This window comes from Lissotriton helveticus, chromosome 12 (assembly GCF_964261635.1).
Source record: "Lissotriton helveticus chromosome 12, aLisHel1.1, whole genome shotgun sequence".
Classification (NCBI taxonomy): Eukaryota; Metazoa; Chordata; class Amphibia; order Caudata; family Salamandridae; genus Lissotriton; species Lissotriton helveticus.
In genome coordinates, this window is record NC_136073.1 from 179884009 (window position 1) to 179901970 (window position 17962).

General features: G+C 47.2%; 1 protein-coding gene across 1 annotated transcript in view; it reads right to left on the reverse strand.

Moving 5' to 3' along the window:
* Positions 1 to 213: 213 nt before the first annotated feature.
* The window catches only part of MPHOSPH6 (M-phase phosphoprotein 6), a 64605-nt gene continuing 46856 nt past the window's right edge, over positions 214 to 17962 (reverse strand). The window contains exon 5 of the mRNA XM_078669392.1: positions 214 to 737. Coding sequence (XP_078525518.1) covers positions 602 to 737 — 136 coding nt within the window. The 3' untranslated portion in view covers positions 214 to 601. The remainder of the gene's footprint in view (positions 738 to 17962) is intronic.

Below are 17962 nucleotides of genomic sequence, written 5' to 3' on the forward strand. Positions count from 1 at the left end.
CCCTCACTTAGGCCTCGGAGCGCTGTACCACTGCTGCTCCCTGGGCCACATAACACTGGAGTCTTTTTAGGAGGTGGTGCTCTGGTGCAGACTAGAGCCAGCTGCAAATGTGGTACCCCGGAATGCATTGATTTACATATTAAAATGAACCCCAGTATATTTTATTGCATAGATTAGGCAAGGTAAGAAGAAAACATTGTGAAGGCAAAACAGTTTTATAGAGTGGATGTTATTTGTTTAATTACCTGAACTTATGACAATCTCCGCACTGCAGAACAGGTCAGATAACGTTTCATCTTAAAATAATAAAACACTTTACAGTGAAAATGCTAAAAATCCCAACTCGAATAAAATGTCTTTAAAAAAAAAAAAAAGGGGGATGTATAACATCCAGTGGAGTTAGTCTTTCCATTTCCTTCTTGAAGTGCTCCTCAGACGCCCTGGTGTCTCATTTTGTAAGACGTATGCCCAGAACAGCACATGAACTGGGTGCCTCTGAAAATTCTCATTATTTGTTGACAGACCCAAGATCCAGCTCGAAGGACGTCGTCAGTAACATTTGCCAGCTCCCAACCCTCACAAGAACAGCGGATGCTCTAGTCTAATCCTGGGGTTTCAAGAACATTTTCTTTGCTTTGTTGCCTTTGATATTCCGGTTCTCATCTTCTTCATTTACGACAGGTTTTGCTCGTTTTTTCGTAAATTTGTTCTTGATGGTGCCTACTAAGGATTCATACCTACAAATGTAAAAAGAAAAAGAAAAATCACTTACAAAAGGCTACAACTCCTTTTGGTGAACTACAAAGTGTGACTGCAGAAGACAGCTTCGTTTAGCAGCTAGAAAACGACAGGGTCATTAATATTGCGTAATACCACAACCACATTGCAGTTTGTAGTTACGAATTCGGTGTAATTTCCACATCATTCAAAGAGATCACGCAAAGTTGAACCAAACAAATGTGTTTATCTCAAATGGATCATGTTACTAAGGACACTGCCCACGGAATGAAGTTTAGCTGCAGATACTGAGCAACAGTTAAGTGGTCACCTATTGATGGCTATAATTAGAACTAATTAAAAATGTTACCTAAATGAAGTTAGCCCTAATGTAATTTGTCTTTTGTCTACAGCCTAAAACAAAAGAAAAAGCTCAAATATATTGCAATTTAGTGGTAATAATTTGTCATTCATTTTCCTAAAAAACATTTAGTTTCACACCAGTATCCCAGTGTAGCAACTATTTCAAGACAACTCTTGGAATTTAGAAGCGTCCCACACATTTTCCAATTTATATCTAATCTACTGTATTTTAGAGTGCCTGCTGCGAAGACATTTAAATAATACAAATGCCGTCTATAATACTCTAATGCATGGCTGTTTCTTGTTGAATACAAGTACTTATACAAGCACAAAGGAATGGACACAGAATAAGCCAGGCATTGAATTCCAAGGGAGAATAAAACAAAATAGGAATGCACAGAATGAAAGAAAGAGGTCTTGCATTACAGAAGTGTGTGCATAAATATTTGGGTTCAGGTGAGTAAAACATGGTATGCTTCACACAAATATTTTACTATAGCAAAGGAGGATGGTCTTGATAAAATCGCCTTCACGTTGTTTAATGCAAAACAAACATTATTATCAGTTGATGCTATATGCTTTCCCTTCTTGCAAGAATAACGTATCTAGGTGTATTGCAATATCTTATAAGTTAGATAATAAAAACTAGTTACTTACCTTCAGTAATGTCCTTTCTCGTGATACTCCCTAACCACAGATTCCTCACCTTGTGATTACCCAACGCACCAGACTGGATCTGAAAGTTTTTCTCAGCACTGCTCTTGCACGCCAGTATGTGGTGTCATGCAGTTCTGCGTCAACTTCACCCTGTCCCAGAAGTGATGCCAGAGCCACACTTATGCACCACTCCAGAGTGCGGATGTCAGTTTCTTTCTCAACTCTGTCCTCACTGTCTGATGCAGAGCTTAAAAAGTGATCAGATGTGATCGTGTTCAGATCTCTAAAATGGAACCTTTTTATAGTTGGAGAAGTAGTCCATTACATAAAATGGGGCAGTCGAAGGGCGATGAGGTATCTCCAGAGAATCCAACACAAAGTAATTACCAAAACTAACTTGTTCTTCTGATGAATACTTCTAAACGCAGATTCATCACCTTCTGAATGGATACCAAAGAAGTACCTTCCAAGGTGGTGTGCCTGTGGAATAACAACCTAGAAAATCTTTCAGGACCGAACAGGAACACAGCCCTTCCCACTGGAAATAGCTATCAAGTCACTAGTTGTTTGTGAATGTATGGACTGAAGCCTATGTCAGACCATATGTCAGACATGTCGGCATGACAGAGGACCAGACTATGCAACACATGTGCCGAAGCAGTAGTAGCAGCATTGGTTCTGGCTATTTCAGCCAAGAGAGCCTCATGGGGCTGCTTCTTGGCCAATGTTTAGCAGATTTTTATACAGAGGACTATCCACCCTGATGGGGTCCTTTTCTGCACTGCCTAACCCTTCTTTGCCGGAGAGAACCTCATGAAGAGCTGATCGTCCACCTGATTGGCCTTGGTACGATAGAGGTAAAAGCTAAAAGCATTCTTGGCATCCAAGCAAAGGCCTCTCTTCTTTTTTTTTTGAGGAGCAAAGAATGCCAGAAGTATAATGGATTGTCCGACATGAAAAGGTGCCACAGTCTTTAGCAGTAATACCACCCTTGTCCATAACACCAGTTTGTCCGGTGGAAAAACGTGGTGTATATTTGATGAACTGCCAGCTTGCAGCTCACTCACTTGAAGAGCTGATAAGAATGACTGTCATGAGTCAGCAGATGCAAAGGATAGCTGTGCATTGGGTCAAACTGGTTACTCTGAAGGTCAGCGAGAACAAAATTAAGGCTCCACGGTGGCATCACAAAAGGTTTGAGTGGAAACATATGGGTCAGACCTTCAAGAAAACGCATCAAAACAGGTGATTTCGATAGGTGCAGTTCAGGTAAACCCAAAAAGGTAAAAAGGGCTGACAAATAACTTCACAGTGTCCAAGGCAAGTCCAAACTGGGATTAAGAAAGCACACAAAGAAAAAGCATCCAACAACTTTGTCTGTAATGCACCTTTATGGCAGGAATTACACCAGGGTACAAACTTATCCCAGTGTTTGCCGTAAACAGTTTTTGTAGGACACATGGCACATGACCACTGAGATAACATTAACTAATTCTGGAGGAAGATCAAAACCCAGCAACTGTTGTTGCTCTATATTACTGAGAGGAGGTGTAGATTGTGCAGGCCCAGGTGCAGCAACTCTCCTGGTCCAATCTGAAGCTAAAAGGGTGAATTGGGCCAGTTTGTTCTGGATCTTTAGAACTCGGGCCAGGAGAGGTAGCGGCAGAAAAGCATACCAAAGACCTGTACTGCACTCTTGGAGGAATGCCTCTTCTTGGGAACTCCAGCATGGAAAAGGGCTGACATTGTTTAGTCTTGTGGCGGGGAATAGAGTGAGCCAGGGTTCTTGCAATAACTGGATGATGCTCTGAACCACCTCCCCATGCAGCTGCGATTCCTGGTACATCTGGCATCACCGAGTTTGTCCATCCTAGCATTTAAAGATTCTGCTATGTGGTTTACAAAAAGAGATGCCCAGTCGACTCAGCCAATGCCAGAGACACAGAGCCCCATGGCAAAGGAACCCACTCAGCCCTGTTTGTGGCAAAACCACATGGTTGTGATGTTGTCTATGAGAACCTGGACAGGCCTCTCCTTGATGGACAATAGGCATCTTCAACGCCAAACGAGTGGCCTGCAATCCAACAGGCTGATGTGGACAAGAGTCTAGGATGAAAAGCGGAGATCTCAGATTTTCAAATCTCCCACATGACATCCTCAACTCAACAGTGACACGTGTCACCACCATCAGCTCTGAGTGGGGTGGGGTAGGGTGAGGTTCTGCCATGGGTCCAATTGCGGTCAAGCAGCCACCACTGCAGGTCTTTCTCAGGCTCCACTGAAACCTGGATTGAATCTGACAAGATATCTTGGTGCAGAGCCAATGAGACTTTGGATACCACTACAGATCCTGCATGTACAAGAGGGAAGAGGTGTGTCGCAGCGGCCAGGGCGACTGACGCTGGAATCTAGGGCTCACGGTTCGATACCCAGCACCAGCGGCAGGTCAGCCCAGCACCATGTGACTCGGGCAATAGCTCGCTTAATCTTCCTGTGGGCCCCCAGAGCCGGGACACCACTTCGGAGGTAGATGTGCGCTTTACAAATGCTGGTATTTCATGTACCACCTGGCATAGTTGACAAGTAGGATGAAGAGGCCACATCGTCTCAAGCCAATTCTGAACGAGAACCAAGACTGAGGCTGAAACATCAAGATCATAGCTCCAATGTCCTGGACTTGTTGAACTAGAGAGAAGGACTAAAAGGCACCTTATCTACAATGCCTCCAATGAACAGGAGTTTCTGCGAAGAAGTCAGGTGTGACTTAACTGATCAAGAACCCTAAAGACGCTAAGAGGTCTGCGGTCATCTGGAGGTTGTCTAGGACGGACTGTGGCAAGTGTGCCTTTAGCACCCAGTCTCCGGGGTAGGGCGAAGATTGGAAGATTGGAAGCACGCCGAACTCAGCTCTCTACTTAAGAAACCACCAGCCGACCCCACCGACCTCAAGAACTACCGCCCCATCTCGCTGCTCCCGTTTCCGGCAAAAGTCATCGAGAAGACCGTCAACAAACAACTGGCCACCTTCCTCGAGACGAACGGCTCCCTCGACCTCTCGCAGTCTGGCTTCCGGACCAACCACAGCACCGAGACCGCCCTGATCGCAGCTACCGATGACATCCGAGCCCTGCTCGACAACGGAGAAACAGCGGCCCTCATCCTCCTGGACCTCTCCGCGGCCTTCGACACGGTCTGCCACCGTACCCTAGTACAGCGCCTCAGCAACGTCGGAATCCAGGAGAAGGCACTGGAGTGCATCATCTCCTTCCTCGCCGGAAGGACACAGAGAGTCCGCCTACCCCCGTTCATATCGGAGGCTATCGAAGTCATCTGCGGCGTTCCTCAAGGCTCCTCGCTCAGCCCAACACTCTTCAACGTCTACATGAGCCCCCTCGCAGCCATCGCACGCCAGCACAACCTCAACATCATCTCCTACGCCGACGACACCCAGCTGATCCTCTCCCTCACCAACGACCCCGCCACCGCCAGAGCCAACCTGCACGAAGGGATGATAGACGTAGCCAAATGGATGTCGAGCAGCCGCCTGAAACTGAACTCGGACAAGACGGAAGTCCTCATCCTGGGATCATCACCCTCCGCCTGGGACGACTCCTGGTGGCCCCCCGCCCTGGGCAGCGCACCCAAACCCACAGACCACGCACGCAACCTGGGCTTCATCCTGGACTCCTCCCTCTCCATGACCATATAAGTCAACGCCGTCTCCTCGTCGTGCTTCAACATCCTACGCATGCTACGTAAGATCTTCCGATGGATCCCCACCGAGACCAGGAAGACGGTCACCCAAGCCCTCGTCACCAGCCGTCTGGACTACGGCAACTCCCTCTACGCCGGAACCACCGCCAAACTCCAGAAGAGACTCCAGCGGATCCAGAACACCTCAGCACGACTCATCCTGGACATCCCCCGCCGCAGCCACATCTCCGGACACCTGAGAGACCTGCACTGGCTCCCGGTCAACAAGAGAATCACCTTCCGGCTCCTCACCCACGCACACGAAGCCCTACACAACCAAGGCCCAGGATACCTCAACAGCCGCCTCAACTTCTACGCTCCCAAACGCCAGCTTCGATCGACCAGCCACGCCCTCGCCGCCGTCCCCCGCATCCGAAGAGCCACCACAGGAGGAAGGTCCTTCTCCTACCTGGCCGCCAAGACTTGGAACTCCCTTCCGACCCACCTCCGCCTGACCCAAGACCACCTCGCCTTCAGGAAGCAGCTCAAGACCTGGCTGTTCGAGCAGTAGTGGACCCCCTCCCCCCAGCGCCTTGAGACCCTCCGGGTGAGTAGTGCGCTATACAAATGATTTGATTGATTGATTGATTGTATCCATATCTCAAAAGGTGTGGTGCAACCATCACTTTCGTACACACCTGAGGGGATTTGGTGAGTCCAAAATAGAGCACAAAGAACTGAAAATATTCTTAGATCATACTGAATCACAGGTAATGCCTGTGGGACTGCAGGGTGGGAAAATGAAAACAAGCATTTTGCAGGTCATGCCCAACTATCCAGTCTCCTGGATCCAAGGCAGATAATACTGTGAGCATTTTTAATTTGTCCTTTTTGTGGAAGAAATTAAGAGGGAAAAGATCCAAAATAGAACAAAGACCTTCGTCTTTCTTCAGCACCAGAAAATAGCGAAAGTAACATCCGGTCCCTATTTCTGATGCGGAGACCCTCTCTATGGCTCCTTTGTCTAAAAGAGCCTTGACCTTGTGCTGAAAAAAGAACAAATGGTCCTACAATGGCCACTCTGATGAAGGACTATGACAGGAATGGTAGGGCATATCATTGTTGGACTATTCAGTCAATGGTATGTCCTGCCAAGAGCGGAGGTAACACCTTATTCTGCCGCAAAGACCTTGGCCATGTGCTGCAGAATGCAAGCTAAATGGTTTGGTGGCAGTAGCTGGAGGGACCGACGGGAAGATTTACTGACCATACCCCATAAAGCATGCAAATATTATACCAAGAGGCAGCTGGCATTTAATGAGCGAAAAGTGAGGTTGGCTGAAGAAAACATCCCCTTCCCAAATGCCTCCATGCATTTGATTCCCTATTAGGAGGTGTAGTAGGGAATGAGTCAGGGTTTAGCCTACTCAGACACTCCTTGACCACCAAGCTTTCAGGTGAAAGGTTCTGAATGAAGCAAGAAGCAGGTTTATATCTTCTGGGGAGTGGTCTATTTATGGTTTGGCCCAAGTGCCCATTAGTAGGTCTGTCAGGGCTTCAGAGAAAGTCTGCTCAGGTTGTAGGACCTCAGTTGGGACAACACTTAACCTCTACAGACAGGAGTTGCAGATCTAAAACTTCAGCAGCCAGTCTGATTACTACACGCTTTTTCCTTTATGAAAGGCCAAAGGGAAAGTTCAACTCAGTGTCCAGGGAAGGGAGAGGGAAGGTGTGTAGCACATTTTACTCCACGGAGTTTAAGAACAGCCCTAACCCTATAAAACTCATCTTTAAGGTCTGTAAAGATCTTACCAGCAAGAAAACGGCGGTAATGGAAAAACGCTCCCTGACTCATTGTGAAGAATTAGCAGCCTTCTTTGTGGAGAAAGTCGAGGCGATCTACCGAACATTTCCCCCGCAAACTGTGCCTGTTAATAACTTAGGATGTATTCCTACGACCTCTAGGTCTCTTTCGTCAATACCTAAGCCATCTCAGGAAGAGTTTAAATCTCTTACTATAAAAGTTAAATCGGGCTCGCCTGCCGATCCACTAAGACCTGCACAATTTAAAGAATCCGCTGAGGTTTGCTTTTCTCCTGTGTATGATCTTATTGGGCTATCCTTTGAGTCCGGGACGGTTACCAGTAAATGGAAGCAGGCCACGGTCATCCCAATTTTAAAGAAGCCCACCATGGACCCATTAAAACCTGAACATTATCGACCCATCTCTCTCCTCCCATGGGTATCCAAACTCGCGGAGGCTCATGCCAACAAAATCCTGTCTTGCCATCTCCAAAACGTAGGCATTCTAGATCCATCTCAGAATGGTTTCCGTGCAGGTCACAGCACGGAGACTGCCTTGTTGGCGATGGTGGAGCACCTGCGGAGGATGATGGACTCAGGACAGACGGCGGCACTGATCCTTCTGGATCTCAGTGCCGCTTTCGACACTGTCTCCCACTCCATCCTTCTTCAACGGCTGCGAGAGGCCAGGGTGGAGAATACAGCATTTGAATGGTTTCGCTCCTTTTTTATCAGGACGCACCTTCAAAGTATCCACCCCTCCACTTGAATCTACCCCACGTAACATTTCCCAAGGGGTTCCGCAAGGTTCGGCACTTAGCCCGACCCTTTTTAACCTGTACGTGCAGCCGCTAGCTACTGTCGCTAAGAGATGGGGTCTAACTATGGTGTCGTACGCCGACGACACCCAGCTAGCGGTTGCACTAAATGGGGACCCTGCGGTTGATGCCCCTAAATTCCAGACGGCCCTAAAGGAGGTGGCTAGTTGGATGACGGAGAACTGTCTCCAACTTAATACAGCGAAGACAGAGGTCTTAGTCCTGGGCAAACAGGCTCATCTCTGGGGAGACCGTTGGTGGCCACCGGAGCTAGGCCAAGCCCCCATTCCTGTGTCAGAGGCTAAGAACCTTGGGGTCTGGCTCGATTCCAACTTGACTTTCACCCCTCATACTAAAAAAGCTGCCGGCACCTGTTTTGGTGTCCTTCAGAGCCTTAGACCCATTTTCAAATTTTTTGATGCTCCTACAAGGCAACTCATTGTCCAAGCTACAGTGCTCTCTAGATTGGATTACGCCAGTTCGCTTCTTTTGGGCGTCAACCAAGCTGAACTCACACGCCTCCAGCGCGTGCAAAACGCGGCTGCCAGAATGCTGGTAGGCCTGCCTAAATTCTGTTCTGTCAGACGTACCATCCATGACCTACATTGGCTGCCCGTCGGACAGAGGATCAAGTTCAAAGCCCTGTGCCTGGTTTTTAGGTCGTGCCTGTCGATGCGCATGCGCATCGAGCTTGCGCGACTATTGGGGCTTAAACAGTCTTTAACCAACTTGCAAGGAATCGTGGCGATTCCTTGCAGTGCCCGTGAAATTCAAGCTCAATGCGCATGCGCTTAAAAGCGCGTGCACATGCCCCCAGCCGCCTGCCTGCCCCAGCTGCTTTCACACCCTCTCCCCGCTCCGCCCCCTCCCCTGCCCGCCGTGTCGCATTTCTCCTCCCCCCTCCCCTTCTCTGCCTTCCCTCCGTCTTGTCTCTTTTGGGCCCCCTCCTCCTCCTACTCTCCTCCCCCCTCCTCCTCCTACTCTCCTCCCCACTCTCTCTCTCACAGCCTCCCCCAGCTCCGCCCCCTCACTTCTTTGTTGCACGGCCGCTAGGCCGTGCCTCCCCTACTCTCCTCCCCCCTCCTCCTCCTCCTACTCTCCTCCCCCCTCCTAGTGCGTTAAAAAACAAAAGAACACTGCCATCACCTTAGCAACCGCACCGGGGCAATTTCTCATTGCATTCTCCTCGTGTCAGATCCTCGCAGCCATTGCACGCTGGATCTCTTACATAGTAAATTGTAATTGTATTTATGTAGTGCTTACTACCCCTAGTGAGGCGTCGAGGCACTTTACGCTGGCCAGCACGCAGCTCCAGAACCCAAGGTTACTCCAGTGTTATGGGTTACTGTTAGTTATTGAACGTAGTCTTGTGCGCTCAAAGCAAAACATTCCATGTCGTCATTTCCGTTTCTGTGCAATGCTCTTTGTTTCACAGACGTCCTCACACGCAACTCGGCCAGCTCGGGTCACACTTCTGTCGCACAGTCCTTCCACGCCCCCTCATGCCACTGATCCGTCGTGCACACGGCGAGAACTGGCACGGATCCCAGGCACGCCCCGTGCCAGCCGTCGGTTACCAAGCGGCGCCCGGTGTTTAAATCAGGAAGATGAGATTATCTTAATTGCTGTTTACTGAGCTGTGCGGCAGGCGTTAATTACAGCCCTTGGAAGGGGAGAATGCGTGCTTTACTCCTGCCCAGGAGGCGTGGGCATGCTTACCTCATTTTACACTGAGTGTTCCATTATTTCACTGCTGCTGGCTGTGTTTTTTTTCTTGACGTGTTTTGGCCACCCCCTCTTACAAAAGCGCACCAAACGCACGCCTACACCACCCTCAAGCTACAGATTTTGAAGGGGCCACTAATTAAGCTGAACAGGTCACGCAGGCATCCTTACCGCCATCTCTGCTTTAATTGGATGTATTTTATTGTGAATAGCGCAGTAAGGCACAGAGTTGGTGTGATCTTGCGTCACACATATAACCCAGCAAAGGACCTTGGGAAACATAACTTAGAATGACATTGTTATGACATAACAACGAATGCAATATGGGGGACAGAAAGGTGTTATCGATGCATAGGGTCAGAGGTCAAACCAGTTTTGGGCTACCTCTCAGCGAGTTATATTTGCGTTCAATAACACATCACACACAAACAAGCATACACTCCATTTAAAATAAAAAAATAAAAGCCCGCCGTGTCGCATTTCTCCTCCCCCCTCCCCTTCTCTGACTTCCCTCTGTCTTGTCTCTTTTGGGCCCCCTCCTCCTCCTACTCTCCTACCCCCTCCTCCTCCTACTCTCCTCCCCACTCTCTCTCTCACAGCCTCCCCCAGCTCCGCCCCCTCACTTCTTGGTTGCACTCTCCTCCCCCCTCCTAGTGCGTTAAAAAACAAAAGAACACTGCCATCACCTTAGCAACCGCACCGGGGCAATTTCTTACAATTCTAGGTTTCCTTAAAATTAAAAGTGAAATTCTACCGGTGCTATGCCCATAACCTCAGAGCAGGGCAACCCGTGCCAATATCAGAAAGGCTGACTGAAGCACAAACAACAAATATATATAGAATGAGCGAGTCTGCATGATTCAGACTGTTCTACTGTGTCCTTTCCTCCGTTCTACTCTCAACATTTTAAAAGTTTCCGAATGAAGCTCTGGTTGGAAATTCTTAGTACGAACCCTTCAGGTGGGCTGAAAAATGTGTGTGAGGGTTGCTCTGAAAAAGGTGCGACCCACAAATTGTAACTAGTAATGACGTAAGTAATTATATGTTTGGCTTACACGTGACCTAAAATACTGTGCATTATATGCTGTGCCACACGACCAGTTTTGGGCTACCTCTCAGCGAGTTATATTTTGGGTTCAATAACACAACACATTACAAACAAACAAGCATACACTTCATTTAAAAAAAATACAAAAAAAAAAGACAAACCTTTTGGAATGTTTATGGCTTTTTAGGTCTCGCCTGTCGATGCGCATGCGCATCGAGCTTGCGAGCCTATTGCGGCTCAAACAACGTTTAACTACGAAGCAAGGAATCGTGGCGATTCCTTGCAGTGCCCGTGACTTTTAAGCTCAATGCGCATGTGCATTGAGCTTAAAAGCGCGTGCACAGCCGCCCGCATTCCTCCGACACCTTTGAAGTGAAGCTTAGCTTCACTTCAAAGGCCCGGCTTCTTCACACCCACATGCCGCTCTCGCTCTCCCCGCTCCGCTCCGCCCCCTCCCCTGCCCGGCCGGCTTCTTCACACCCACATGCCGCTCTCGCTCTCCCCGCTCCGCCCCCTCCCCTGCCCGGCCCGGCTTCTTTACACCCACATGCCGCTCTCGCTCTCCCCGCTCCGCCCCCTCCCCTGCCCGCCGTGTGACCTCGGCTTACACTCACCCCTCCTTTCTCCCCTTTAGGCTGCTTTCGGATGCTTTGTTCGCAGCTTGTCATTTACTTTTGCATTGTGGGCGTATTATGATTCCTCATCAACATTCACTTGGATGAGTCAGAACATATTGGCCCTCAATATGGTAAACTTGAGCAATTATTGATTTAGCTGATCCAGTCCTTTTTCTGTTTGATTGTTTAACAGCACCACACCCATAATCTTTACTGTCCTAAATAGTCAGAAATCGTCAAGTAGAAGTGGGAGAAGGTCTGGTCTCAGTGGCGCAAATACAGAGGGAGTTGAGGTGCCTAAAAGTGTGTATTAAATGTATGGATGTATAATCGATCTTGCCTGTTTCATATACATCTAAAGTTGCCGCTCTGGCCATAAACTCTTGTAGCCGACCCTAGGGTCGCTCTTGGGGGTCGATGAATGTACTTGACATCCAACAAATGTTACACAAATTGACAACTGTATTGCATGCATGATTAACAATGAAAAGTATGTATTCAACTTGAGCTTGTTTTAATAAAAAAGATTTTGGGATTAAAGATCTTGCCCTAGCTTCTTGTATGCATGGTGGGGAAAGCTGTGATGAGTCCGGGGAACTAATGTGCATACTGGACCATGCAGTTTTGTTTTCCACCTTTAAAATGATTCTAATGTTTTAGGAGAGGACGCTTTGCAGTCTGGGACTAGTAGTTTCAGGTTTTACCATTACAAATAAGGCCATATACATCTCGCTAGGCAATCTCCTGTTCTTAAAGCATGGTGATGGTGCCATTGCACAGTTAAAAGTACAAAATAACAATAGCACGTTGCAGGGCTCCACTTAGTAGTTATTGAGCCGACTTCACTATTGGGGGTAACTGAATAACGAGAGAAAGCTGGGCGGATTTAAGCATCGTAGTTCATCCAGTCACAGACAGATGACCCGCGTCGTATATAACCGCCTCAGCCCGCCTTAACTATATTTTGTTTCAAACTGTAATTTATATTCTAGACCGGCCTGACTTGTAGGTCCTGATTAATGTAAAACCTGAAACTACATGTCCCACAATGCTTGTGCGTTGCTGAGACTAGAAGGCAGTGTCACATGGATGCATTTGGGCAAATCCTAGTAATTCCGTCGTTAATCTGCTTCAGCGCCACGATCCGGAAATAATGCGCTGCATTAATACAAATGCAGTGAGCAGTGTTAGCTTTTCTCGGCTCCTTTCCCCTCCCCCAGGTGCATATCCCACATTCCTGCAAAACAAAAGTTGCTATAGTTTCTAAAATCAACAGGCACCCTAAGTGTGTGTTCCCGTGCGTCCATGTAAATGTGTGATGGTATTGTAAATATGCAAAATATAGCTTTAGCAAATTATTACCTGCTTTATGTTCCTATTTAGAACAAAAATTCCTTTTTTATGTGAAAATAAATTCAGTTTTAGCAAACTAAAAGTGTTTGGAAGGTTAGTCTTGGTGTTTATGTATTCAAGGCTTTACAGCGACTCACTGGCACACGGCGCTGCTTGCAGTTAAGTTACTCTCCCGTATATCTTCCCCAAACACCTACCGCCCCTCACGGCTTGTTATTTAAGAGTAAGATTGTTCGTAATTGTGCCACTACACCCATTTTGTGAAAAAAAAACTCACTCCCTTACATAAAGAACAAAATGCTGCGCTGCAGGAAATAACTGATTACACTGATTACACGCCCAAAAGGACATTAAGCTGTCAACAGATATACAATCCAGAGCGAAACATAATACGAAAATAAACCGCAAAGCAAAATACGGGCTTTCCTACTCCGCTTACCCAGGCTCTTCCTAGGTGGCTTCCCCCTTTCATTTCACTGCGTTTCCATAGGCCTTTTTCAAATTTTTTCCTCTGGCTGTTTTCTCTCCCATCCCCCCCACTTTCTGTCGCTCCACACCCGTTTCCAAATATAATGTCCTGCTCCAACTGCTAATCCAGGAGGTGCCTGCCCCCCCCGCAGCTCTCCAGTTTGCGCTTCAAGTCTGGGATCCAGTGTAGATCGATTCATAGAGCAGGACAGCCAGGGAAGTAATGCTGCCAGCAGCTACTTTTACCTACCTCACTTGGCCCTGCTGCCTCCTACCTATCTGCTCTACGTTCTATCTCAGGGGTCAACAGTGGACACTGCCAACACTCTAACAGCTGCCATTAATACATAAACAGTGAACAGTACCATCACAGCACTAACTAGGAGTGGCGTGCTACTGTAACCGCACAGCTGTGTCTACCGCAGTGATAACACACTAATAATGGGCACTAACAACACTACACGTTCACTGACAGCTGCCATTCCATATTGGGCGCAAGTATCCGCTTGCTTACTGTAATATGTTCTCTTAGCCTGGCATATTTCTTTGTGACCCGAGCTGGGTTGCTGCAGGTTGGCGTCTGCACTTTCCCCCAAATAGTTCCCATATGTACAATTAATAACACTCACCCTCACTCACCCTCACTCACCCTCAAACCCTCACCCACACTCACCCTCACCCTCACTCACCCTCAACCCCTCACCCTCACTCACCCTCACTCACCCTCACCCACCCTCACCCACCCTCACCCTCACTCACCCTCACCCTCACTCTCCCTCAACCCCTCACCCTCACTCACCCTCAACCCCTCACCCTCACTCACCCCCTCACCCTCACTCACAACACATATTGTGTTACAATAGGTGTCACATTTGCGAAAGATAAAACTATCTAGAGATGTAGCATAACGACCAGAGCTGCCATATAAGTCACATAAATACAAAACATGTTGCATTCCAAATGCTATAGGTGTCACATTCGCAAAAGTTATAACTATTGGCATTGTAAATGACAAAGCCATCAGTTTAGCAATTTTTAACGACCAGAGCTGCCATATAAGTCACATAAATACAAAACATGTTGCATTCCAAATGCTATAGGTGTCACATTCGCAAAAGTTATAACTATTGGCATTGTAAATGACAAAGCCATCAATTTAGCAATTTTAACAACGAAAAAATAAATAAATTGTCATTTACAAGACCAATAACTACAACTTTTCTAATGCGAAACCTATTGCATTCCAACCCCACTCACCCACGCAACGTCACTCACACACGCAACGCCACTCTCACACGCAACGCCACTCTCACACGCAACGCCACTCTCACACGCCACTCATCCACGCAACGCCACTCATCCACGCAACGCCACTCATCCACGCAACGCCACTCATCCATTTGCAAAACGAAAAAAGTTAAACTCTTCTATTGCGAGACCTATTGCATTTTCAATGCTTGTTTTATTTGTAATTCTTTACCATTGGGTACAGGAAACAAAAATGCTAAAGATTTACAACAAAAACCCATAAACAATTCTAAAAGCACTAACTCTAATGATGCGAGACCTATTGCATTTCCAATGCTTGTTAAGATCTTAAAGGCTTCATCCCCCCCCCATTCTTGCACAGGCAATCTCCTACTATATTCCTTCTAGAATTCTACGTTCGACGGGTCAATTTCTGGCCTGTGTTCCTCGCTTCAGGAAAACCAGAGTTGGTGGACACTCCTTTGCTGTCCTGGCAGCGAGTCTCTGGAACACATTACCCGCTGACATTCGTGCCTTACCGGATCTGTTGTCTTTCAGAAGAGCTATCAAAACCTTTTTGTTTCCACTACTCTAAATCTGTTCCCCCGCTCTATCTGGTTTCTCCGTCTGGTTGTGTTATTTTGTCCAATATGGCGCCGGGACGCCACTTTGCTGTGGCAGCTGAGCGCTTTATAAATTCTATAACATAACATTACATAACATAACAGTGGTGCGATGAATGTCTATTAAAAGATAGTCCTCATCATAATCTTGGAAAAGCATCATCCCAGTCATCTCCAGGATCACTGTGTTGACAAAAGATATGTGAAGAGTCCTAGCGATCCGTTAGAGCCAGAATTCGGTTGGACCGGCTGCACCAAAGGTTGTGAAGGACGCAATTTGGATCAAGGTTTGTGTTTGGTTCACTTCAGAGTCTGATAAGAAAATGGGTTATTTCTCCGGCACAGGCGGATGGAGTGCTGGTGTTGATGTGGTGGGCAAAGGCTTGGATTGTGACGCAGGATTCAAAGTCAAGTTAGGTGTTGGTCCTGGAGCCGGAAGGACTCCACAGTAGAACCAAGTGGCACAGATGGCGAAAAGAAGACATCTTTGCCAATGTTAGCCTGCCTGTAGTCCTCCTCGGATCCGTGGGGCCTGAGGGCACGTCAAAGGGAGCTGAAAGGGTGTCAAAGATGCACACTTCACTTTTATTGAAAGTCTCTACTTATTGTAGAGTTGCCGAAGGACCCAGGAATTTCTGTTGAATCGATATGAGCTGTGGCATCGAATCCTTCGTAGGAAACCGGGACTGAGACCAGGAGGTGCGTTTGCAAAGGGGTGGAGAAAGGGAGCGTGGCCTCTGAAGATCTCTAAGCAATCAACCTGTGTTGGACTTCCTGGCGGTAACAGGAGGAATTGTAGGGCCCCCTCCCCCAGGACATCCTTGTGAGCAAACTATCCTACCTGTTACCTTCAGTAAGTCCCACAGCGGGATTGCTGAGAGGTCTTCATGGCCCGCCCCCTTTCTCTACCACTCTGCAAACATGCCTCCTGGCGCACTACTATTTGGGGGATATAGTCCCCTTGGCTGCTGAGGGTCCTTGGTGGTGAACAATCCTTCCTGTTACCTCCAGCAAGTCCCACACATTGGGATTGCTAAGAGGTCTTCAGAGGCCACGCCCCCTTACTCCTGGTGCACTACTGGTTCGGGAATGATGTCCTCTTGGATGCTGAGGGACCTTGTGGGCCAAGAAGCACTCCTGGTACTTTCTGTAATACATAGCGGGATTCCGGAGAGCTGATCAGAGGCCACGCAGTGCATTGCGGGAGTACGAGTTATAGTTAGCTCAGCTAACCATAACTGGTGAATTTCACTGGTTTTGTACAAGTGAAACCTGAGCCTAACTATAACGATCCTGTAACCTTTAGTTTTTTTCAGTGAATATATATCTATATATCACAACAACTCTCCGTGGAGGGAGCCTCCAACACTTGCAGGGCAGCTTCAGTGAAATAGGGGAACGGAGTGTCCTGAAAAAGCCTCCGTAACAACAAAATGAACTGAAGCACCAGATCCAAAAAGGGCACCTTATTCAATATTTACTGGCAACCTGCTCTCTTACTCCGACAAGTTTCGGCTGCTACAATCAGCCTTTTTCACAGGTGAGCAGTTCTGACATAAAGGGTGATCACATGCTTTTAAAGTAATAGCACCTATGTAGTCTCTTTGATCATATACGTCCCATAATGGACTTTCAAGTAATACAAACAATAAGTCAGAACTGCAGTGCAAATTGCCATTTTATACAATGTGTTCTTTCTGCGCACATATCCTGGATGTTAAAAGAGACTGTTACTACTTCTCCTAAAGTAATTCAATGCATTTTGTTATTGCGGATGCTTTTTCGGGAAGCTCTGTTCCCGTATTTCAGTGAAGCTGCCCTGAAAGGGTTGGAGGCTCTCTCAAAGGAGAGTTGTTGTGTTGTTTGAATTGGGAAGCATGACCCGCTTGCCGCAATGGGACTTACCCGAGTCATTTGGAAACAGCGGCAGGAAAAGGGATGAAGGAGGAGTATTAACTGATTGTAGCAGCCGAAACGCGTCGGAGTAAGAGAGCAGGTTGCCAGTAAATACTGAATAAAGCACCCTTTCTTGGTCTGGTGCCTCAGTGCATATGTACACACACACAACTATATACATACACATATATGCTGCTCGGTTTCTTTAAACAATGCAGACTCCAAACCACCACTTCTCGGCTGATCCTGATACAGTGCCCTGCTCCAGGCATCAGTCAAATTCAGGACAAAGATTATTAAAAGCGCTTAATGCAAGGAAGCACCAAGGTTCCCGTCAGGAGAGTCCAACGGCCCTAAGAGATAAACCACTGTCCTTGCTTCAGCCCTAACTTCATCCCAGTCCGCGACTGGGGGCTAGCTTGCCTCTTAATCCAATCCTGTCCTCCGAAGGAAAACCAGGGCAGGGTACCTTTAAGTGTAGTCCATGCAGAGCCAAATATTCAACTTTAAAATTTGGTTCTGCATGGACTCCATTTAAAGGTACCCTTACTTGGTTTTACCCACAAGGTACAAGTTAATGTAAAGCCACCAATGATATTAAATTTGTACATATTATCCAATCAATAGGTACTTCTTTCTTTCAAAGTCATGAGAAGGTCCACACTAAGAAGAGGCTAAATGCGTCAACACTTTCCTTTAGAGGAATCATCCAACTTGAAAATACTAAATAACTTTATCGACACACACCCAATAGATCCATGACAGGATTGTTCTTCATGCGACACCATTTGGAGGACTACCTCCTCTGTGGACTGCACAGAAAATAAGAACGGCAGCCACATTGTTCTTCAAAACAACCGGAAGACTGAAGCAATATTGTTTGTATTGTAGTTGGCACAATTTTTGGGTGCTTAAAATTTGGTGATTACTTTC